The 25000-nt window shown below is 49.0% G+C and overlaps 1 protein-coding gene across 1 annotated transcript in view; it reads right to left on the reverse strand.

Moving 5' to 3' along the window:
* LOC132472380 (protein kinase C-binding protein NELL1-like) overlaps positions 1-25000 on the reverse strand; it is a 125715-nt gene that overhangs the window by 572 nt on the left and 100143 nt on the right. The window contains exons 10-12 of the mRNA XM_060071986.1: positions 22592-22714; positions 8796-8891; positions 235-375 (exon numbers count right to left, since the gene is read on the reverse strand). Of these exons, the coding sequence (XP_059927969.1) occupies positions 235-375; positions 8796-8891; positions 22592-22714 (360 nt within the window). The remainder of the gene's footprint in view (positions 1-234; positions 376-8795; positions 8892-22591; positions 22715-25000) is intronic.

Here is a 25000-nt window from a genome sequence, read left to right on the forward strand (position 1 = left end):
TCCCGTCATGGAAAACACGCACACACACACACACACACAAACATCTTTCCTTTCTTTCCCATGGCTACAAACGCACGGTAGGACGGGAACATGGAGCATCGAGGCTCCTGAGAGAACAAGCGACAGTGACTCCAACAGGATGCGGCAGTGAGACGGTCTTCGCTCTGGGGAGAGTCCACGTGCGGCGCACGTGTGTGTCTTTGTGTGCATGTTTATTGAAAACGAAATGCTCACCGGCACAGGAGCCGCCGTCGAGCAGGTAGGAGCCGTTGTCATGGTAACCGTCTCTGCACTCGCAGTGGTACCAGCCCGGGAGGTTGACACAGTGGGAACGGTTGTGGCACTCGATCAGGCCCTCCGCACACTCGTCAATATCTGGGGGACAGAAACACACACGCTTTATAAATAACTCACTCTCACCGCCGCGTAGAGTGTAGAGTCGAGGGCCAATCGGGCAGGACAGACGTGGCGGGAAACGGAATATACTATTCATGAGACGGTTTTAATTATACTTGGGATAATGCTACTAAAGTATAGTCACATTAAAACAAGAATTGTCACACACCGCCATGTTTCGACGGTAGCCCAGAACGGACAAACAGCACAAGGAAGACGCATCAGCATAATCGCTAGCTCATAAGCCATTACCTATAGTTGTGAGCGTCTCGCCGCTAGACACCACTGAAACCCACACACTGCTCCTTCACAAGCCGGCGATTTGAATGGCCCTGCCGCTTTCATTGAATCTAGAAGCCGGTAGACATCAGTGCCGCGGAGGCTAAACCAATCAGCCACCAAGAGGTGAAGGAACGGCAGAGAGAGGGCTGGTGTCGCCGCGGCCCCCGGGCAGGGCGCAGACAAAGGGAGTCCTTCCTCGTAGGATAGAAGGAGAGCCATCCAGAACCAATACCTGTCCCTCAGCCGAACCAGGGCTGCTCCTCCTGCTCAATGCTAGATGGACTGCATTTATCCAGCGCTGTTCTAACCAGTGGCCACTCAAAGCGCTTTACAATACTGCCTCACAATCACCCATTCACACTCCGACGGCGTCGTCAGCCATGAAAGGCGACAGCCGGGGCTGACAGCCGGCTCGTCAAGAGCAGTCAGGGAGAGGCGCCTTGCTCAGGGACACCTCGGGAATCGATCCAGCAACCTTACGGTGACCAGCCAACCCGCTCTGCCTCTTGAGTCACAGGCCGCCCAGGAAGGGTGGCAGGACGCTGTTGTTGTGCCGAAGCGTGGGGTGTGTGTGAAGGACACACGTACACGGAGACGGGCTGAGGCCTGGGCCTCACGGTGACTGCGCTATGGGAAATGCATTATGGATGCTGTGAGCTCTGCTCCTCTTAGCTGGCACTCCTCTTCACTCCCACAATAGCCGGCAAGACAATTGGCAGCTCTCGAGGACCGCTGTTGGCCGCGTGCCCGCCGACGTTATATATTTATTATTTCAGAGAGGAACGGGGGTCTGAAGCTCTGAAGCGCTGGCTCCCGTCCTTTAATTAAGATAATGCTAATGGCCATTCTTCAGTCCAACACATCCCCGCCGTTGAACTGTGAGGAGTAACGTCAGGGCGTGCGGCACTGGGATACGCCGGTGGGACGTCGTTTAACGGGAGGGGAGCACTAGGTAGGTTTAAGCAGCGTCCCTTAAACCTAGTGTCCATAATGTCTGCACCCCCTGTGATTAACAGGAGCACCGGCGCCCACGGATGGGAGGCTATCGTCAGGGTCGTGCCCCTCCTCGCGAAGGGGGTGCTAGGGGAGAATGTTAATTGGCCGGAAATGTATGCTATTTCAGGTTCCACGCTGGAGCCAGTTCGGATTTTAGGGCTTCTTCACTCTTCGAGAAATAAGGATGCTTAGCTGCAATGTAAGAAAAAAATTTAAAGTAAAGGAGAGGAATAAATCGCATCGAGGCAGGACTTTGGTTGGTAACCGTTCAACCGGTGAAGATATTGGGGCCGGCCCGGGGAGGCCCTGGGGTGGCGCCCCCCCCCTCCCTCCCCGTCTGAAGCGTGGTAGCAGTGTGTGCTAGCAGCTCTGATATGCTACGCTCACATCAGCCACCTGGGCTGGAGAGACGAGGCTAACCATCATCACTGAAACGTTCAATATTACAACAGGCAGTCTCGCTATGCTCAACCCAGACCGGCTAATGAAGCGGGTTGTACCGAGACTGTAGGTGTAATAATGTGATGGATGATGCTAAATAAATGTGATTTCTGCAATGTGCAACAGAAAACAAATCACTTCTGTGAATGTCTGAAACTGACCATCTGCCTTTCTGTTTCTGGTGGATCGACTAAACGTACACGGTAAAAATTATTTTTCTGACATTATAATCCTTTCCATATTGGAAATATGGAAAGATATTAGTGTCTTATTACTTTTCAACCTCATATTGGTAAGTATATTACTTTCTGTATAACTGTATACACATGTATTCAGGATATTACTTTCCAACTGTATACACATATATTTATATATATATTAGTGCTGTCAGTTAAACGCGTTATTAACGTTAACGCAAACCAATTTTAACAGCGTTAATTTTTTTAGTAGTTTTGGCAGTATGTTTGTATGTTCATCGTTTAATTGCACTATAGGCTTTTTTTTTGTATCGTCCTGTTTTGATCAGTATATGCCATAAATGTTGTTATCAATAAAAAAACATTTGCACAAGGCAAGCCGATACACTTCTCCATGTTGATAAGAGCATTAAAATGAGAAAAATGAATGGGACAAAGAAATGAAGGGATATTTAGCATAGAAAAAAGATTAGAATCGCGATTAATCGTGAGTTAGCTATGACATTAATGCGATTAAATATTTGAATCGCTTGACAGCACTAATATATACATACAGTATATATCTATGCACAAATGGTCATTGTTTTGCCGCTTCTCAGAATGCTTGCATCATGAGTGTTTCACTCTCCACCCTGACAACCCTGATGCCGTGATGACTGACTGGGAGCCAATCAATTCCTGGGCTGATTGGTGTCATCGGGAGTCATTATGACACAAGGACTCGGCTGCCTTTCCTACCTCAACGGCAATCAAACTCCTGGCCTACATTCTCCAGCCTCCCCCTCCTCGGCTTGACTCGCTCAGATAAATCAAAACCTGTGTGTCATGCACACAGACACACAGATGACGGATTCAGAGCAGACACTTATCCGTTCCCAGTCTCGAGGATACGTCCATTCCGGCCGCACACAGGCGTTTAATTGAGTGAAGGAAACAGTGACGGCTATCCCAACTCATTTTCTTTCCGCTCTCCATCCATTTCCCGTGATCAGGTTTGCTTTGCTCGCTGGTATACCCCACAGGCATTTAAGCTATTACCTCGCAGTTCGGGCCCGCGCCTACGCCTTCACGCCGATATGCACATGTCCGCGCCTTTCGCCAGCCCCAATCATATTCTCCAGTTTTGTGCAGACGACCTTACGACAAGCTGATTATATCTTCATCATCAACTTGTTGAGATGAGGTGGGGGGGGGGGGGGGGGGGGGGGAAGAGTGGAGTACAATGAGTAGATTCAAACGTTCAACAATATTGAACAGGCTTTGCATCCGCATTCACAAAAAAATCGAGTGTACGCTGTACATTTTGTGTTTTATGTAAACCCTTCCATAATCAAACAGCTCAGAGGTGAAACGCTGCTGTGAGAGTGCTGTGCATAGGGAGAGCTCCAGGGTAGATAACCACGTCGCTTTATGCAGCGCCTCGAGTGGAATGCTTTCATGACTCACTCGGGTTGGTTTTCTGTCATTTAACTATCGTAACTCTGAAGGCTGCTCCGGCAAATGGACTATTACTTGCGTGTGTCAGGTGTCATATATTCTACCAACATAATGGGGCGAATATGATCACCCATTAGCTATTAATCACGAGCCTGAATATGTTACTTTGTAGATCTCTGTGGATGAATGCATAAGCCTGCACAAGAGAAACACTGTGCAAACTGAAGTTTAAAGGGCCCGCCAAAATACACATTGACACGGGTTCCCTGATGTTCGGTACACACTGAGGGGCACTACCATCAGAAAACATTAAACAACTATTGTGTTTTCAGCTTTTTACCCCAACACCTAAAACACAAGGTTTGATTTTTGGACCGTCATGTCTACGTCACGACGCACAGCTCCAAACTAACCAATAATGTTCTTCAAGCCGCTGACTGAAAAATAATCAACGAATACCAACAGTAAGCAAAATCTGTATCATCCAGCGTTAGCGATTAGCTTTAGCATCTACAATTAGCCAAACTATCACTCCCAACCTGCTTTCATTCGCTTTACTAACATTTTGTGAAGAGAGAAAAATAACAATTAGGAAGATGCCTTGAATAGTATTTATGTGAATTAAGTATGAAACCAAACCAACGGCAAGGACCTTTAAACTACTGTTTACCTTGTTTTTGAAGTGTTGAGGCACATTAAAAACACTGAAACATCATGATTTAATAATAAATGCATGTGTCTTGACGTTTGAATACCACTTAGCCTACTGCAGGGGAGGCTCACGCTACTCGGACTGCAATAAATAGTGTTCAATACTAATTCACGAACTTAAAGTGGCAATCTCGAAGACCTCCAAAGGTTTGAATGGAAACAAATGTCAGTTAAGTCACAACCTGTAAGCGAATGAGGGGACCACAATAGTGGTTGAGCCTCTCTAGCTGACGAAAGCCTTTACATTCCCAGAATCACGTTGGGGCCGTGTTTTCACCATCACCCAGCAGTGTTTTGTCTGCTAGAGAGGGTATGACGATGCTACCACAACAACCGTTCTTCAACCTGGGGGTGGAGTGGTGTACTGTGTTTCTTTTGACATCGATGCCGCAGGAGAGAACGAAACGATGACAGAAGAAAAAAGATTGCAACCAAAATCTATGAAGTGATAAAACGTTAAAATAATTATAAAGATCATTAACAGCATTAAACAGTGAGAGTCTGAACTTCAAATTATAACCTAAATAATTCCCTTTACATTAATTGCATTGGGTGTTGCAGTGAGCATTGGATAAAACAGCTACAGCAAGCATCACACATGCATTCCTACTCATTTGTCACATTACCTAATTGAATAATTAGCAAAGCAAACTACAGTACAACCAGCCACTGGTGTAATAATTCCATGATTGAATCCCATTATCACTACGCTGTTTTTTTGATTAATGAGAGACGGTTTAACAACTCATGCGCCCGGTATTACCGAGTGAAGAAATGGCAGTCGCACCATTACATAAAACATACTGCGCGTCAGAATCAACAAAATCTTCAATCCTTATTCCTTAGTCCTTCCAAATAGAATTACTTCCATTGAGATGTTGCCATCGCCCGGACACAAGGCCACAGGTCCAGGGTGGCTGTACAGTACTCAGAAACACTGAAGCGCTTACTCCAAGAACCAGGGAGAGTACTCCCTCGATTGCCCAGAAGCTAAGGACAGAATTGTGATATGCATATGCAGCTGACAAAAGATCAACACATTCGGGGCTGGACGGCGGCAGGAACCCCCTGGACGCTGCGATGGGAACAGCCGATCAGGAAACACACCAGCACTCATACGAAAGGCAAACTATGGTCATAAAATACATTAATAGCTCAACAGAGGGCTAATCATGGCATCATAACGACAGCTAATTTAACACATAGTAAATTACTATCGCAGGACAATAGCCGCTTCAGAATGCATTTGTCGTTTGTCTTTTCCCTGTGATGAGGGGTTGTCTGTGGATCTTATCTCTTTCTCACCGATACAGAGGCACGCACGCACGCACGCACGCACGCACACACACACACACACACACACACACACACACACACACACACACACACACACACACACACACACACACACACACACACACACACACACACACACACACACACACACACACACACACACACTGCAGGTGCTACTTAATTGCGCATTGTTAGAAGCTATAATGGGAGAGCAGATGGTCGGGATAATTGTTTATGTAAATGTATAGATGTAGATTCCCAACATTGGGACCGTAGGTAACCCAGCTCAGCTTTTTACAGCCCAGGTTTAGCTCAGCGACAAACAGTTTCTTTCCCCTCCACCGCAGCTCCGCTAGGAGGGTGGGGCTCTTACGGTCTGGAACCGGCAGACTCCAGTGATAAGCTCGGGAATAACCAGCAGAGAACTACCGCAGCATGTAACTCTGCATGCAAATCCACCTCCACCCCCCCCCCCCCCCCCCCCCCCCCAACCAGCTGATGGCGGTGGTCCAACCCACCGTCAGCCCTCGGTAATCGGCTGTACTCCGGGCCACCTGTGTCGCTGTAATCCACGAAGGGGGAAAACCACGACAGCAGCAGCAGCAGCAAGCAGCCATCGGAGGGGCTGTGTGCCTGCTAGACCTGTTCGTCTTGCAGCAGAGCTCTGTAAATAAAATCAGGAGGCCGGAAGACACGCGGTCCAGCTGTCAGAGAGCCAGGAGGCAGGTGATAATGAAGCGGTGAACAGACGTGCTGTCGCACAGCGTGGTGCCATTGTCTTGCGTCGGGAGAGAAGGACGTTGCCGGTCACTTGTGCTTCGCTGTCTGGAATCCCGCTTGACGCCGCGTTGACTCGCAGGAGCCGCTTCAAATTTTGTTTATCTGACTTGATGCCTTAAAGCAGGATTGAGGGCACGACGCTCAGGAGACAGGAGGTCTTATTTTGGAAAGGTGTGCCTGTTTTGTGTTTATGAAATAGTGTTAGTGTGTGCGTATGTTTGAATGTGCGTGTGTGTGTGTGTGTGTGTTCGGTGGGTTATGTGTGTGTTTGTGGAGGTATGTGTGTGTGTGTGTGTGTGTTGGGGTATGTGTGTGGGGACATGTATAGCGAATGTGTGTGTGTGCGTGCATATGCGTGTGTGTGTGCGTGCATATGCATGTGCGTGTGTGTGTCTGCCTGCGTGTGTGGCATTACTTACTTCCTTCCTGCAGTCACTGGACTTATTACATGTGTAACCAAAGCTTTCAACTGAACTTAAAATTCATAGACTGCAGTCTCCATCGACGGGTGCCTACAAAGGTTCCTCCTGACCAATGGGGGATAATCCCTAATTGACAGGGAGGCACTAAAGCAGTGCTGCCTCCATCTAGACTTCTGGTTGTCTAGACTGATATCTGATAAACAGACACTGAGAGCGGGGAGAGAGTGAGAACTTGGCAGCGATTGACACACCTACTTGCCTGAAGCGCCAACAAAAGACGCACACGCAGAGTGAAAAAAGTGCCACACGAGAAAGAAAAACACGGCTCCATCAAATTGCTTCTTATTTTTGTATTCCAGATCGTACCCCCGCCCCCCTCCCAGTATTTCCAAAGTGGTTCAAAGGGAAGCAACATCATTTTTTATTCGTCCAAACCAAACCGTTGTTGTGCTGCCAGAGACCCGAATAGCAAAGGTTTCCTCTGCAGTGCCTCGGCGAGGTGCACCGTTTGTGCGCAGTGGATACACATTGCACATGAAAGCATTCGTTTCAAACCATTCCGAACTCCGTCCAATAGAAGTCAGCGTTTGATTAACATTTCCAGCTCCGAAACACCTTATCCGCCTTATCCGCTGACTAATGATGGAGGTGGTTACCATGGGAACTTGAAAAAGGGGCCTTTCAATGAAGATCTCATTCCCCTGGGAATACCATGCAAAGAGACAATCTACTGAGATAACATGCTTCAGGGAAAAAAAGAGTAATAGAACATATTACAACACTGAGGAGGAATGACTGCAGCACACAGTGGTAATGGTTACATGGGCAATAACGTATTGAACCTGCGGGAGGTATGCGTGTGTGTATGTGTGTGTGTGTAAGATTGCATGTGTGTGTGTGTGAGTGTGAGTGTGTGTGTGTGTGCATGCGTGCATGTGTGGGTCTGTGTGCGAGTGTGTGTGCGAGTGTGTGCATGTCTGTGTGCGTGTGTAGGTGTGTGCGTGCGTGCATGCGTGTGTCTGTGTGCATGTGTGGGTCTGGGGGAGAGAGTTTGTCTGTGTTTGTGTGTGGTTGTGTCAGTCGATAACACCATTCCACCCAGTGTGTGCACTCTCATGTCGGAGTGATGGTGGGCGCGCTGGCCACATCGTTCCGGGCACCTCTTGTGAAACCATGGCAACGTGCGGTGAACACCTGGGCACGAGTCGGACCAGGCAGACTCTCTCTCTCCATCTCCCCCTCTTCCTCTCTTCCTCTCTCCCTCCCTCTCTCCCTCTCTCGCCAGCCCACAGAACACAAACCACACAGGAAGACAACCCACCCACCCACCAATAAATAAAGCAGCATTACGACTCCACCACAACACAGAACACGCTGAAGAACACTGCGGCGGAGGAGAGAGGAGGAGAGAGGAGGAGGACAGGACAACCACAGCAGCACATGGGCCTGACACAGATGGAGTTGGAGTGTGTGAGAGTGTGTGAGAGAGGAGGCCGGTCTGTGGGGAGGCATGGGAGTGAGTGAGTGAGGTCGGTGTTTGTGGGGGGGGGGGGGAGGAGGGCTTTTTCTTCCTCTTCTAAGGCCACGGCTCTGTCTCTGTGGAGCCCAAATTAAACACAGAGGGAGCTTCAGAGGGAGGGAGAGAGAAAGAGCGAGCGAGGGCGAGTCGGAGTGCGAGAGAGAGAGAGCGAGAGAGCGAGAGCGCTTCATACCGGAATGATTACCTGCTCTTTTTCTTGTGTCACTTTGACACTCAATAAAACATAAGGGGCTAAGGCTGGGGGGTTTAATTGGTTGGGGTGTTTGCGCGTGTATGTGTGCGTGTGTGTGCGTGTACCTGTCTCGCAGTGGCGTCCTGTGAACCCTGAGGGACACACACAGCTGTTTGGAGACACACAGGTCCCTCCGTTACGGCATCTGTCCTCACAGAAGGCTAGAGAGACAGAGAGAGAGACAGAGACAGAGACAGAGAGAGAGAGAGCGAGAGAGAGAGAGAGAGAGAGAGAGAGAGAGAGAGAGAGAGAGAGAGAGAGACAGACAGACAGAGGCAGAGACAAAGCAAGAAAGGGAAAGAGAAAGAGAGCGAGAGAGAGAGAGAGAGAGGGGGGGAACAACAGACATTTAGTTTTATTGATTACGCCCGTCAAAAGAAAAGCTTGTTTCATTCACATCCAAACAGCCTGGGATTTATTCTGCCAAAGAGGATCTGTTTCAACATTTCAAATTAATGATCACAAGTGGTATCCTAGCAATCTTTTATGAATGTGTGTTCTTTGGTCTCAATGGGGACTGGGCCCCTGATGCAATGGGATTCAAAAGGTGTGCAGAATAACAGAATAACAGCACAATTACCCCAGTGGCACCTCATTGGAGCAGGGAAGCAAAACAATCATAAACACTTCTCATCCAATTGATGTCTGGGAACTGTTTGCCATTTTCTTCCGGAAATCCATCCGGCTCGAAAGTCCTTGAATGCTAATTCTTCTTCGACACAAACCCGCTCACATCTAATGGGCAATATCTCCCTCTCCATAGTGAGTTTCACCTCAGTCGAGTGGAGTGAAAAACACAGCTCACAAAGACCCCCCACCCCAACCCAACCGCTGTCGGGCGGCATGTGGCTCAGGAGGTAGAGCGGGTTGGCTGGTAACCGGAAGGTTGCTGGTTCGTTCCCCGGCTCCTCCTAGCTGAGTGTTGAGTTGTCCCTGAGCGAGACCCCAGACTGCTCCTGACGAGCTGGCTGTCACTCTGCAAGATTGACACCGCCGTCGGTGTGTGAATGAACGGTTGGATGTAAGGTAATGTTGTAAGGCTCTTTGAGTGGCCACTGGTTAGAAAAGAGTGACATAAGCGCAGCCAAGGATTTTATCTGGACTTAATAGCGGTTTCGAATAAAAACATTGGAATAAGCCCAGCAAGGCCAGTGGCCGGTGTGTCAACAATGAGAAGACAGGCGTTGTAAAACCTCTGTTCTTAATGAACAGAGATTGAGCGAGAGACGGTGAAAATGAGTTCACACGGTGACCGGGGCGTGGGAGACGGATGGTCATGGATAAAGAGGAACAAATGAGAGAGAGAGAGAGAGAGAGAGAGAGAGAGAGAGAGAGAGAGAGAGAGAGAGAGAGAGAGAGAGAGAGAGAGAGAGAGATTCACACCGGAATGATTACCTGCTCTTTTTCTTGTATCACTGTGACACTCAATAAAACATATATATGAGAGAGAGAGAGAGAGAGAGAGAGAGAGAGAGAGAGAGAGAGAGAGAGAGAGAGAGAGAGAGAGAGAGCAGATTAAATGGGAGTTGGGTCTGAAAGCGAGGAGGATAAAAAAAAAAAAGGGGGAGGCTTAATTGAGCAAGTTCATTAAAGAGAAATTACTTTCAGCATTCCTCTGCTTAATTAATGACACCATTTGAACGATGAGTCCTAATAGGTAGAGGAATCTAATTTTAGTGCCATACATATCTCGCTCTGTGTACGCATGCACATGTGTGTGTGGGGGGGATTTAAATGAGTGTAAGCTACTTCATGTACAAACAGATACATGGCCCTAATTAATAACATCAGAACAGAGCTGGCAAAAACCATAAGAGCTATTAATTAGGGGCCTCCCTTTGCAAACTAATGAAACATTTTTTTGTCTGAATAGTCATTTTCTGTGTGCGTATATATGCGTTTTTTCCCCTCCACGCAAAGCAGCTAAACACACAAACAAATACACGGGTGTGATAAATAACACCACGAGTCTCATGCCAAACGCCATTAAAACCATTAACTTGACTCGCTCCTCTCTTTAAGAAGTTATATCTGGCCCTCATTAGGAGGCTGATTGCCTCTGTACTAATAAACTTCACACTAAAAAATTAATTACACTTATATTGACTCAATCCATCTCCAGCTGTAATTATCATTTCACCACCATTGGCTCCGTCTGCCGTCCCACTAATGATTTCGATAGACAAGGGACATCTCCTGCATGTGTGTGCGTGGGTCCGCGTGTGTGTACGTGTGTGTTCGCCTGAGAGCGTGTGCGCGTGTGTGACAATGGAGAGGAATAACTCTCATTGTCTGTCACTCATTTTCCTCATCTCAGCTTCCTCGCTCCATTCCTATCCCCCTCCCAATACATGTCCTTCGTAGCACACAGAGTCCCACCCCCCTCACACACACACACACACACACACACACACACACACACACACACACACACACACACACACACACACACACACACCCCTGGCTGTGGTGGTCCCCGTGACCTCCAGCTAAACCGTTTCCCCGCCTGGCCCGTGCCTGTTGCTGACTCGTTGCTTCGGGTGCCTCAGTTTACAGCCTCAGATTTGCTATTTGACTTCCCATTATTTCTCCTAGATTGCTTTCCCAGCAGGGGGGGGGCGACGTCCCGAGCCGTGGTTAACCGTCCCGTTCCCGCTCGTTGGCCACCAAATTATCCATCGCCAAATTAAAACCTGGATTACTGAGAAGAAGAGGCGAGCCGATATTCCAGCGAAATTCACAGAAGTATGAAAAGGGGGGAGGAGGAGGGGGGGAGGAGGGGGGGGGGGGGGAGAGGGGGGAGGGGGGGTTACAATTCTATGGTGGAATACAAATGATCAGCGTTCCACAAAGTAGCACATCTCGCTAATGCGCTGCATTAAGAAATGGTTAGGCTGTTGATAACGATCTCATCTCGTACCCCGAGTGCAAATCTCATTAGGGCTACAAAGGCGGCGCCGGGTGCCGGGACGCGGCAGGTGGCGGCGGCGTGTTTGGGCGGCTCGTAACAGATGGCGACATTAGGGCGAGGCGAACGCATCATGTATTATAGAGAGAGAGAGGCGCCGCATTATAGGCCATCGGGGGCTCTGACAGAGCACCGACGGAGGGCTATCGGTCCTCGGAACAGACCTGAGTCTCTCTCTCCCTCCCTCCCTCCCTCCCTCCCTCCCTCCCTCTCCCTCCTCTGGTCTCATCAATCTCCCTTTTATTCCCTTTCTTCCCCTTTTCTCCTCCTCTCAAAATGGCCTCTTTTATATCTGCCCAAGTGTCCCTCCTCCATCTTCCCCCCCCCCCCGCCCCTTTTCGTTGTTGTGTGTTTGTGGGGGGGGGGTTTGCATCTGAAGACAGAGATAAAGGATCTCCACGTTAACCATCAGGGAGAGACAGAGACGGGGACAGGAAGTGTAGTGAGGAGCAGAACACAAAAACCCACGGATGAAATTACCTCCCATCCTCAGTCGCCATGTTGTTGTCTGAATGGAAAGGTTTAAAGTAATTATAAAAATATAAACGTATATTTAACGTATGGAATTAAAGGCAAAATTAATAAAAAGACAATGGTGAAGTTAAGAAATAAAAAGACACAAAACTAGAAGTCTGCTATAAAATGGATGTTGATTTAGAAACTAGTTGTGTTCAAGGTTCTTAAAAAAACGTTTACAAAACAGCTAGTTAGTACCACTCACAATCCAGCAGCATTACGCTCAAACATTTCTGGAGGACTGTTATTCCAGCGGGTTGAGCGTTACGCTGGCTCTCAGTGAAGAGTAATGGCGGTGTGGGTATCAATGTCAGAGGTGTCAACAGATGGGCCGGGATTTCATTAGCAACAGTCTGAGATAGCTCTCCAGGAAACAGCAGGGGCTGTTGGATGTGTCAGTTAAGAGTCTGCAGATACCGGGGTCGAGGTGGTTCATGTGATTCCATGAAGCCCTGCTGTCAGGACATATGATGAGGCCGTCCCCGAGCGCTGTATTACGCACATTAATAATGTATTACGCTGGCAAAAAGCCCGGCCAATGACTGAACCCTGCGTCAGGTGCAGGAGAAACACAGACAATACGAAGCAGTGTAGATATTCTCAGCACACTGCAGTGATTCACGTCGGGGTTAGCCTCGACCGCCCCTGATATAGCACGCTAACTCATCGACGTTTCCCGGTCGACACATCCCCCCCCCCCCCGCCCCCATCATCCCACTTTCCTGGAGAGATTCAGCATGTGGCAGACATCAGCTCATTGTTCATGCCGGAGTTGGAGCGATTTTTTATCAGTATTCAATCGGCCAACAGTCGCGGGCCGTGAGCCTATCAGAGGGGAGGGATGCAGAGCGCGGCGATGTCCTTGCCGGTTCCGCGTGAGGAGCCTCCTTAATGCCTCGGTTATTGGCTGCTCGCTCCCTTCCCTCCTTCCCTTGGAGGCTGAGGGGACCGACAGAGGAGGCATGGCGCTGAGATGATGTCGGTGTTGTCGCCAGCACACTTTTAGTTTGGCTGATAAATCTCGGTCTGCCGCGGAGAGGTGTGCCGTGTTCGCTGGATAAGACGCAGCCGGGCGGCATGTCGGATGTGGCCGGCAGGCATCAGGGGATGGGGTTGGTTATAACACCTGACAGATCATGTGATCAAATGAGATGGCCCGTATTAACCTCCCCATCAGCGTGTCATAACCATACAGTAACACACTGTGGGGAGATAAACAGACTGACATTCAGGATTAAACAGCCATCCAAACAACTACGTTTGCTCAGGGCATTAATACGTATCGGTATGAACATATGTCCATACCATAACTCTATAACTCTAACCAAATGTTAGCTCATGGATTTCCAAGAGTCAATTGAGTGGAGCAATTTGAGCAATTACAAAAACTGAAACTTGCACAATTCAGGCGATGAGAATGAGCAAGGGGATCATCTCTGAACTGTATTCATCCAGAATGTGCCAACAGCCTCATTCTGCAACATTTCATCGCCCCTCTGTCCATGGCACTGAGTAGCATTAGCGATCCAATCTCTATTACACCACAGGTATCTCAGACGTAGCAACTGTGAATATAATGCCGCCATTGATCCAACCTATTCCACAATATCACTGGCTAATGCACTGGAATTTCACAGACATAGCAGCAAAATCTGTTCACCGAAAAAATTTAGATTCACAGTGAATAACTATAGCTGTAACAAGATTGATCTTGCGACACATTTTCGGGTTAATATGTGTGGTATTCATTCAGTCAGGGACATCACTCTGAAGTTAGCTGACTCTACTCGGCAGGGACAAGGAAATAACTCAGTTTCTAGGTTTCCTGGTATGCTTGCTGGGGTAGTAAACAATGGGTTGTGTTGCATAGGAGTCTACGGTTGTGACTGGTTTTCCAGGTTTAAGCCGAGACCTATGTGTTTCCACAGAACCTAAAATACGACCAGCGAAAGTGAGTTATTCTGAAATCGAATGGCCACATAATAATTTATTTGGTAACTGCGGTATAATCGCACTTCAGTAATGCTTGGTTGCAGACCTCTGCACACGCGCCTCGTTCCTAACAGCATCACTGTCTCGCCAATAATGACAGATAAGCACACCCTCTTTTGTAATATTGCCTTGGAATCACAGTCATTTGTCATTTGATATAACACTTGAACAACACTAGAAAACCAAAATGCCGCCGCAATTATCCACAAACACGGGCTACTTGCCAATGTACCCGTCACAGCCGGGTTTGCGGCCGAGAGAAAGAGATGGAGAAAGTGGGTTGGAAATTCTTTGAACTGAATTGACGGCGTAATTAAAAAGATTAACTTAGAAATAGGTAGAAAATAGTATAAAGGACAAGCACTCTCCGTGCAGCGAGGCCACTCAACACAAACAAGCATACAAATGTCAGAGAGATGAAGTGAGCTCCGAACAGGGTAAACACACTACAGACGGGGCGCTTCCAGGGGCTACACTGCCTCGCCCTGGCCACACCTGCAACCTGGCCACACCCTCCCTGAACACACCTGCACCCTGGCCACACCTCTTACTATAAAGTCCTCAAGATGGCAGAACCTCTTACCAGGCAAGGGGTGTGGCCAGGGAGGTGTGGCCAGGGAGCTGTGGACTTGGCACAGGTGAGGCTTGGGCAGGGCAGAGCACAAACTAGGTGAGCTCAAGCCAACTAGGTAAGCACAGGCTATGCATCTAACCTGTCCGACACCGTGAAAGGAACAATACTGGGCCTGATCCTGCCTTGTAAAAGCCGCAGAGTCCTGGGAGGGGCGAGACGGTGGGAGTGATGGATCGACAAAGGGAAGTGAAACAGGAGACCCTGTGAGACGGGCCAAGCCGATGGATGATGGCATCAATGACGCAGAGGTTACCTTGAAGTCTTGAGTTAGTGTAGTAGCTGCCTCTCCCGAGTAACGGGGAGGGGTTGTCCCAAGCTCCCGAATGAATTCTACAGCAATGCAAGGCGTTGACATCACTACAGAGACGGCGCCCACACACGGGCAAATATGTCCCTCTTCCCAGGGGTTCTCATCCCACACCGGAACACCGGGAATGGGTTGTTCATTATGTGCATTATTGGGGGAGGGGGGGCGGAACTCTGCGCATGCTTCGGAGGTAGAGATATCCATTTCATCAACAGGGGTTTAGTGGCGAGAGGCGAGGGAAAGGAAGGGACTTCTTATGGGGAATATCTTGTTCTGTTAAGTTTTGGGTATTGCTTTGTCGAATTCTTTAGAAACAAATTCATTTTTTTTTTCTGCTTGTCGGTGTTGTTCATTTCATGTTCTTATTTTTCTCGCTCTGGAATCTGTTAACTGGTGACTGTACACAGCTCATACGAAGTGACGGAACGGAAATTGTGTTTTGGTAGAGCAGATAAGTGTAGACACTCGCAACCTTCTCTCGTAGTTCCGGGGCAGCTGGCTGTGCAGGAGGTGCGATGCTTCTCTTGTTCCGAGTGTTTTTTAGAGTGTACCGAGTGCTTTTTAGCCTTCCACTTGTGGAGGGAAGAGCCCTTGAACCTGACATAAATCAGAAGGAGTCCATAGATCTGAGCTCCAGTGTTTCAGAGAAAATGCCAAGTCCTTCGGTCAATCCTTCAGGCTGTCACAGTCAGTCACACCCCAACACTCTCACTTCTCCGCACCCAACCAGCATTAGCCAAGGCTGCAATTTATACTCCCCCTGTTTCAGTAAGTTATAGTGCACCGGGTAATGAAATTGTGTTTCTGTTCATAAACCCCAACTGCATAGTTTGCTCTCGAAATTTGCTTTCATCCGGCAAAATCTAATGAAATCGTTACCCTCCAATATACATTGAAATTGCACTCATCAAAGTTCCTCTTTTGAGATTTGAATGCACTTACGTCTCCTCTTCTTTGAGGAGTAAATAGATTAAATCACTGTGTGCCTGTCGTGCTAGTTTTACCCGATTACATAGCAAATCAATTTCATCCTTTCAATAAAATGTATAGCATGCTATTGAATTACTCTGAAATCGAGGACAAATGTCTACGTTTCCCCCTAATTCAGTGTCAAGGCTGGATACCTGGCAGAATAACCGAGTGAAAAGAATGGGCAAGCTTTTTGGTAGTAGGTGGTGTGTGTTCTGACTGAACAATGTACCTATCTAATTTTTTTTTGTTGCTAAAAGCATCTGCTGAATGCCCTTAATGTAAATGCAAATGCACATGTTCTGTGGCTGTAATAACAGGCTAATAGTTTAGCCTGAGGCATCTGAACCCTAACACACGTTGCATGCGCTGTATAAGAAGCACACATCATACAATAGCCAATCCCTTAGTGTATTTATTAAACACATGATAATACTTTGGCTTGAGGACCCTGCAGAACTTTGACCTGAATTGGTGCCTGCATCGCTTCACTAGACCGTCAAACCCCAGGGATGTAAAAAGCTGGGAATCAGTCAAATGTCACACATGGCTCGAGAGATGACAATTGACGCCTCCCCCTATGGCATGTAAAGAAGCAAACGTAAAAGCACTGATGCAACTTTAACTAAACGCTGGGCAATCTGTCTTTAGTGTAGCAGGGAGTGACTGCTAATTATGAGTCTCTGCTGGCATGGGTCACACCAACATGACATGACGGAGTCAATGGGCTTCGCTCTGGGTGTCTAACCGTAATCGCTAATTAACAGCAGCGTCAGTTAAGACAACGCTATGGTACTTTAAAGCAAGGTCGTGCACACTTGCACATAAAGTGGCAGTATGTTTATAGATTATTACAGCAAAAATAAAAAAGTGAATGTTTGAGTTTAATTTCATACTACAGACGCAGGGACAGAAGGGACGTTTTATGTCAGCAGATAATCACGTTAATTGCTTGGAAGATTCCGGTTTGATACATCGATATCAAAATCATTAAATTCTCCCTGTGCCACGACACAGCAGCTAAAAATAACAGCAGGCAAAGACAAAAAAAAAAGAAGTCCTCAAATGATAATTTCTACAAAACTCTGAAACAACCTCCCCCCCGAAATCCAGCATTTGCAATTAATTATGCCTTCCATGTACTGTAGTGTTCAGCCAATTAAATGTTGTAAAACACTATGCCTCCAAGCAGAAAACTACACATTAGCATAACTGCTAAATGTGTTGTTGCTATACAAAAAAAAGGAATGTCTAGGAAGCAATAATTATGTAAACAGAGAACTGAAACCTTGAATACTTGAGACCACGTGGCTGCGCATATGACCGTAGAATCCCCTCCTGCTGGCTTCAGTCCTCCCCCCCCCCCCCCCCCCCCCCCTCAATGCTCTCTACATCATTACAGCGATATCGCTTTACAGTGCGCCGCTCGCTGGCTGCAGTACCGGAGCGTGATTGGCTGAGAGCGAGGCCTTTGTGCTGCTATGAGGCTGTTTAGCTTCGCTACTCAAATCCTCTCGATTTGAAAGGGAAAAAGAGGCTCTTTGTCTACACAAACCAGTCGTAAGGAATGAAATAACCCATTAACAAGATTATCCTGCTCATTCTGGGCCACACAAAGGCTTAGCAATAGCGGGATAATCATTAGGCCCGCAATGGGAGCCGCACTGATCCGTAATCTTTGGTTCTGTTGTGATTGAACTTCTGCGGCGCGGCCGTGGGCTTCAGAACACATGAAATAACGCTGGACTCGCTGGAGAAGTAGGACATGAATATAACTCCTGGTGGTAAGGTGGTGGCAGGCTGTGATACAGAAGGGCGATAGAGAGATAGAGGGACGAGAGAGAGAGACAGAGAGGGAGGGATGAGAGAGAGAGAGAGAGAGAGAGGGATAGAGAGAGAGGGATGAGAGTGAGAGAGGGATGAGAGTGAGAGAGGGATGAGAGAGAGAGAGACGAGAGAGAGAGAGAGGGACGAGAGAAAGACAGAGAGAGGCACGAGAGAGGGACAGAGAGAGAGGGACGAGAGAGAGAGACAGAAAGGGAGGGATGAGAGAGAGAGAGAGAGACGAGAGAGAGAGAGGAACGAGAGAAAGAGACAGAGAGAGGGACAGAGAGAGAGGGACGAGAGAGAGACAGAGCGGGAGGGATGAGAGAGAGAGAGAGACGAGAGAAAGAGACAGAGAGAGGGACGAGAGAGAGGGACGAGAGAGAGAGAGAGAGAGAGAGAGAGAAGGACGAGAGAGGGACAGAGACAGAGAGAGAGAGAGACACAAGAGAGAGGGGCAGCGGGGAGAGTGGGACAAGAGAAAGGGACAGAGGGGCGAGAGAGGGACAGAGGGGTGAGAGAGAGAGAGAGAGAGAGAGAGAGAGGGACGAAAGAGAGATCTGAGAGTGATGGGAGGAAGGGAGGAGAAGGTAGAGGCAGATTGTGAGCCTAATCCGGTGGTTTCTCCTTACATTCGGTCATCCCTGAGGATCAACAGCTATAAAACAGGCTCCTGAGAAGAGGGGGACACTCTTAATGTGCCCGGGCCATTCTCTCTGTCAGGGTGCGTACCGGGGCAGGTCAGCCATGGCCTAGTTAAGTGTCTCGGGTCGCTGAGGGGGAGGGTTAATGGAGGTGTGTAAATACAGGACACACATCCGGGGTACCTAGCTAGCCGAGCGCTCGCCGAGTTATGAGGATATGGATGAGGAGCAGGTGGAAAGGGAGCCGGATATGAATAAAGCCCACAGTAAACATAGAGTCAATCACCTTTATCCCAGATAACAAAAGCTCTGATACGGGGACCGCCTGTGGGTGGAGCAGCTTGGGGCCCCGGCGCGACGCTAACTGCTCTCCGCCGTCGTCTGTGTTCACACTATCAGCAGGAGGGCCGGCCCGGCGTGTGCTCAGAGCCGCTGAAGGGCCCACGCCACCGCGGCTCCTGCGACTATATTACCCATAATTACTCTCCCGTAATGGCGTTCCGAGGCACGGCGTGATCGGGCAGGAGGGGGAGTGGGCCAGCGGGGGGCGGACTGACGGATGGGCCGAGTCATTCTTGCATGCCGCCGATCGGAGACTCGAGAGGCGAGGGTCTGTAGAGCCACCGCAGAAGGACTGACCGAGAGGGGGATCTGGACGGGGGTCCCCGTCACACCGCCATGACAACAACAACCAGAGCTGTCCTTTTCAGTGCCGATATCATGCCACCAGGTGTGACAAGGCCTTTGAACATCCGCCTTTCCCAGTGCCCTAGTGACATCTCCAGTGGGCGTGTCCACCTAGACATACGATGTATAGCTACGCATAATTTGCCACAGTCTACTGGGTAGACTGGTGGACTGATCTATCCAGCATACATATTAAAAGTGGACACGCCCACTAGTGATTGTCACTAAGGCACTGGGAAGGGCTGATTTTCAATCGGCTTGTAATGGCCGATCACACTCACCCCCGGCGACATAATATCACCCCTTTAAATGGCTCTACTGTGTGCTTTGCGACATTTGTTCATAGTACCTTTCTCATTGTATTTCATATTTTGCCATTACCATGACACTGCCACGACCAGAACAACCATCCTGGGAGATGGTTGTTCAACAGACCACCGGTGGACAGAGTGCCATTTCAGTAGGGGTATGGGGTATGGGGTATTGGGTATGGGGTATGACACAGCATGGAAATAACGGTTCTAGGGGGTGTTCCTCTGTTTGGAAAACGAAGGCCTGAGCGAGGTTGTGGACGTTTCAGATAAATAATGATTATCTACTACGTTGTATCCATGGTGATACCGGAGTGAGCAACGCAGTAAACCCTCTCAAACTACAATTACGGTCGCCATAATGCATCGGTTTGCACCTCTCAGAACGCATCGAGGCGTCGAGACACCACTTGCAGCAGCCCTCCAAAAAAAAAATCACATCAACGCAATCACACGGCAGGTTTGAGGTGGAGAGCCCCTACACTCTCTCAGGTGTAGGGGCTGCTTGGGGAACGGGGTCTCCCAATCTGTTCGGCCTTTTTACACACGGAGCCGATCACATATCTGCGGGCTGACTGGAAGCGATTCCTCAAAGGCAGCAAAGTGTTTTCTCTCTGCCTTATTAACATTAGGAGCTACACTGGTTCTCAGACTAAGTCCCCTGGTCCCAAGGGGGGGGGGGGGGGGGGATATACGAGGGGACCGAGACTGAGGCAGCGCTGGTCGATTCTCAGACGCCGCTGCCATCACGCCGTAATGAGCTCTCCAGGGTGGGGTGGGGGAAAAGAGCGGCTGATACCGTCAACTCGCTCCTCGCCGCCATACTAATTGGCCAGAATCTGAGAGGTAAAAATGCGGCAAACGGTTTAATGGCGTTAATAAAATATGAGTCCGGTGTACGATTTTTCCCACGCCTTTCGATGATAAATACGCAGCGGATAACAACGATCCGGATTATTCTGCGGGGAGGGGGAGTGTCTCTGAACTGCGTGCTCCGCGGACTACACCGTTGGTTTGCTGATTAGCAGAACCTTAATGAGTTAAGTTGCAGCCCTCCCTATTCTCACCCTCTACGTGTTCATTCCAGGCTAATAAATAACGTTGAGTCGGCAGTTAAAAAGTTGTGCTCCTTTTTTTTTTTTTTTCATCCTCTGGTGCAACGACGAGCGGTAGAGGATCCAGAAGCTGGAGTAGTGAGGAAGGCACTTTGCAAATGACATCGATTCCGCCCTGGACCCTAAAGACCACCTGCCACCCATCCTAAAGCCCGGGCTATCACCGAGACAAGGGCCTTGCCTGCCCCAGCGCTCTCCTGGTTCTCGGTCAACTTCTGTGATGGTCCTATTCGTTGAGGTGTTACATATGGAAGGACTAATGCTATTTGTTACATATTGTGGCATAATGCACTGAATTCAACATATTTCCTATTATTATCTTTTAAATAATTTTCTTAGCATTTGCCATGCTTAAAGATGTATTTATATTCTAGAATGGGAGCAGCTGTGACATGACCCGATTTCAACCGGGTACTTCTGATTCCGACTCTGATTCACTTGTTTTCCTTGCCCCACTAAGTAAGAACTATTTCAAAGGAGGGCCAGCCGGGGGAAGGCAGTGGTCCCCCGTGGTTTCACGGGCACGTCAAGGGGCCCGCGTACAATGCTTACTATTCGAGTTTCGTCTCTTGGGAAAATCGACCGGGCAAGCTTTTGTTTCAATATGTAAGCCTGCATTTCTTCAGCTGCCAAATGGCCGAACCTATCGACTTGCTGGCTGCAGGTTTCAATCTAGGACCCTGCAAGCGGCCGTGAGTAAGGTCCTGACCCTGAGCTTGGGAAACACTGGTTTACTGAGGTGACTGTAAATTGAGGGAAATGCTATTTAGGACTGTGTGAAGGTAGTGAAGCTATGTGCCACAGGACCACAGCCAGACCGGACCCTTTAGGAACAGCATGCACGACATGGCAATTGAGACACGACATCTGTGAATCACGGCCTGCCACCTCTTGTGACGGTCCTTTAAATGGCCAAATGGCCGTGTATACCATTCTCCCTCAGTGTTCACTCTGCATGGAGCGGGGTTGATGTTACAAGCCTACCCACCTAGCCTAGGCCTTTTCTTCTTTGTACAGGCACACAACTGGACACTGTCTGCATCATGGATTTGAGAACTGGAATCCAGTGGTTACTTGAAGTACCAATGGTGCTGCGCTCAGAGGCTGACGGCTATACTAAGTGTGCTGTGCTACATTGGTTCAAAGTACTTTTCTCCTTGGATTTCGTATTTGGCCATTCTAAGAACACTAATTGCGTTCGCGGCGGTAATTGGACAAAGACAGTGAGAAGCTCCTGACAAGAGGTCTCAAAAAGATAACCAATACCTTCGAGATGATTAATGGATTGACATGCACGCACGTACGTACAACATGTGCTCGCACAAACACGTGTACATGCACCCGCACACACCCACACACACACACAATCACACACCCACACACGTGTACATGCACACACGCACGGACACACACCCACACACGTGTACATGCGCACACGCACAGACACACACCCACACACACACACATGCATACATGCGCACACACACACACACACACACACACACACACACACACACACACACACACACACACACACACACACACACACACACACACACACACTAACACACACAATGTGACGGATGGATGAATCCTTGCCTTAACCCTCATGGCAGTTAGCAGGGTGCCAAGGCCAGTTGTGACATGATGACGGAGGTAAGGCGGGGGTCGGGGTGTGAGCGGGGCGGGGACAGGGCCATCGGGGCAGTGGGGGGGGGGCTGTCAGAGGCAGGGAGGAGGGCGGAGGCCAGTCCGGAGCCCGCACCGACAGACCCTCGATCAATTCCAATCATCTCAGAGAGCAGCTGGTGCCCTGGTTAGGTGATGGGTGAGGTCGAGGGGGGGGGGGGGGGGGGTAGGATGAGAGGGCGGACGGCTGGACGGGACTCCTTACCTCTGCAGGTGGTGCCGTTGCCCACGTAGCCGGGCTTGCAGGTGCACAGGTGGCCTCGGATGGTGTTGGTGCAAATGGCGTTGTCGTCGCAGGAGCTCTGGCCGGCGGCGCACTCGTCACGCTCTGAAGAGGAGAGAGAGAGAGAGAGAGAGAGAGAGAGAGAGAGAGAGAGAGAGAGAGAGAGAGAGAGAGAGAGAGAGAGAGAGAGGTGGGTCAGGTACGGCTGTCATGTTTGCCTGAGGCCATCAGGGTGACTTGGATAAGCAAGATGAAGAAAGGAGAGAGAGTTGAAGAGAGCACCTATGAGCTCCTTCTGAAACCCCATCTGTGAAAATTCCGACTTCAAACCGTCAAGCGCTAACTGGCTCCTTCTAAATTATTAGCAGGCCGCGAGAAAAACGGCGGTTTAGAAAGTCTCTGCTTTCAGATAAGCAGCTGCCGACGGCCTTGACTAAGGTCGGCCTCAAAGATTCACAAGCGCTAGCTCAGATTTAAGACCCTCAGCGAGATACATGATTAAGGTCTTCATGTCGATTCGAGTAAAAGGTAAAAAGGCTCTTTTGTGTGAGGTTGGGTACGATAATGCACGTGTCGCGCGGTTTTCCGCCGCGCAATTATCGGCCACTGTAGTATATCAGAGTGTTTAAGGTGACACGCCGTCAGCGTGTTCCACTTAAGCCCCGCTCTCCTGGAGTAGAAACCTAACGAGGCCGTGCGTCCAATTGACTTAAGGCCACCCCTGCACTCCACTGCTAACGGGAAGTCTGAGTCCTACCGCGGCAGAACCAATCCGAACTAGAACAACATTAACTCTGCATGCTGCTGTGGCTGATGCGTGTGGGATTAGTAGCACGTGGTTTAAGCTCAAGCACTGCACTGACATTAATTGTGCTGCAGTTAGGTTATTAGAGGACCATGGCTCTGCTTACTAGAGGGGGGATTAACAGCAGAACTGTTCTCACAACAATAAGTAACGCAAACGAATGTTAACCCACGACAGCAACCGTGAAGGGGCTTCTCTTGGCTTCACCCCCCCCCTCTCCGCCGTACGGGTCTGCACCAGTGAAGTCCTGGACCGCTCGCCGTGTTTACGGACACTTTGTTCCCCAATGCGGCGACGGGCTCATCGGTATGCAGAACGCCACGGAAGTCATAACTTTATGCATTTCCCGTTAATTAACGAGCGGCATCTCGCTGCGCCCTGAAGCCACTGTTAGACGTGATCCAGCCTCCGCTTCCCCCGCACTCTCCCTCGCTCGCTCTCGCTCTCTGAGTGAGCGGCTTCCTCGCTGCACGCCGACCTATAAAGCGGAGGTTAGCGAGAGCGGCGTGCGGGCTACGTCCTAACAGTTTATGGAGAGGGTGGGGGGGGGACGTGTTCACCATTAATGGGAGCGACATGGAGAAAGAGACACATGTTTAAATATGCAGGCAGCCTCAGGTGGACGAGACCGTAAAGACAGAAAGAAAATGGCAAACGAAGGAGGAAAGATACGACTGTAGTTTAGATGGCGTCTCAGCGGCACCATTAAACAAGGTAAACAACTTTGGAAATTATATATTTCTCGTGGATTTATTTGGTGGGACGCAGCAATTTCTTATGCTTGGGATTTCATATCCGCAACACAGGTCCACCAAATGCTCCAGACGGTCTAGAGGGAGCCTTCCACGAGTGGTTAATATTTAATAGGAATATTTCTTTTTAGTGGAAATAAAGTTAATTTATCGTGAAAAAAAAAAAGAATAATTGGACGCAGCGATGAGCCGAGTTGATTCAACGGGTTCAACGAGAATAGCACTTAAAGGAAAACGCTAAAGCGACCGCGCCAGGCCCACTGCGGATACGGAGATCGGGGGGGGGTGAAGTGAGGGGCGTCGAGGGAGGGGGCAGAGGCAGGCCTGACCAGAGGGTCGCGGTGGGGTGATCGCCGCGCCACGCCAGACGCCAGACGTCAGTGACCCTTGACCTCCCGGAGGGCGGTGACATCATAGCGGCAAATCAATAAGGCAGTAATAAGGCAGCACATACGCCTGCTAGCATGCTAACAGGGTTAGCTTCGGCCACAGGCAGCTGCCACGGTGATGTTGTTTAAAATAGAAAATAGTAGAAAATAGTAGAATAGTACAACCGGGAAAAGATAGCAAAACAGGTGTGGGCAAAATGCTGTTCTATCTTTAACGGTAACAGGTCTGGCGGTGTTGTTTGTTTTTCTTTGCGGCGTTGTCATGAAAGGAGACAGAAAGACAAGAGGAACTAATTAAAACGACGGAGGCATTGTGTCATATTCGGATGACTTCAGGCTGTAGGAGACGAGATCAGCTCGGCTATAAAAAGCTTAGCAAGGATAAGATTTAATAAACACGAGGTAGGATAAGACAAGTAAAAGAAGAAAAATACGAGCTTATATG

This window comes from Gadus macrocephalus, chromosome 14 (genome assembly GCF_031168955.1).
Source record: "Gadus macrocephalus chromosome 14, ASM3116895v1".
Classification (NCBI taxonomy): Eukaryota; Metazoa; Chordata; class Actinopteri; order Gadiformes; family Gadidae; genus Gadus; species Gadus macrocephalus.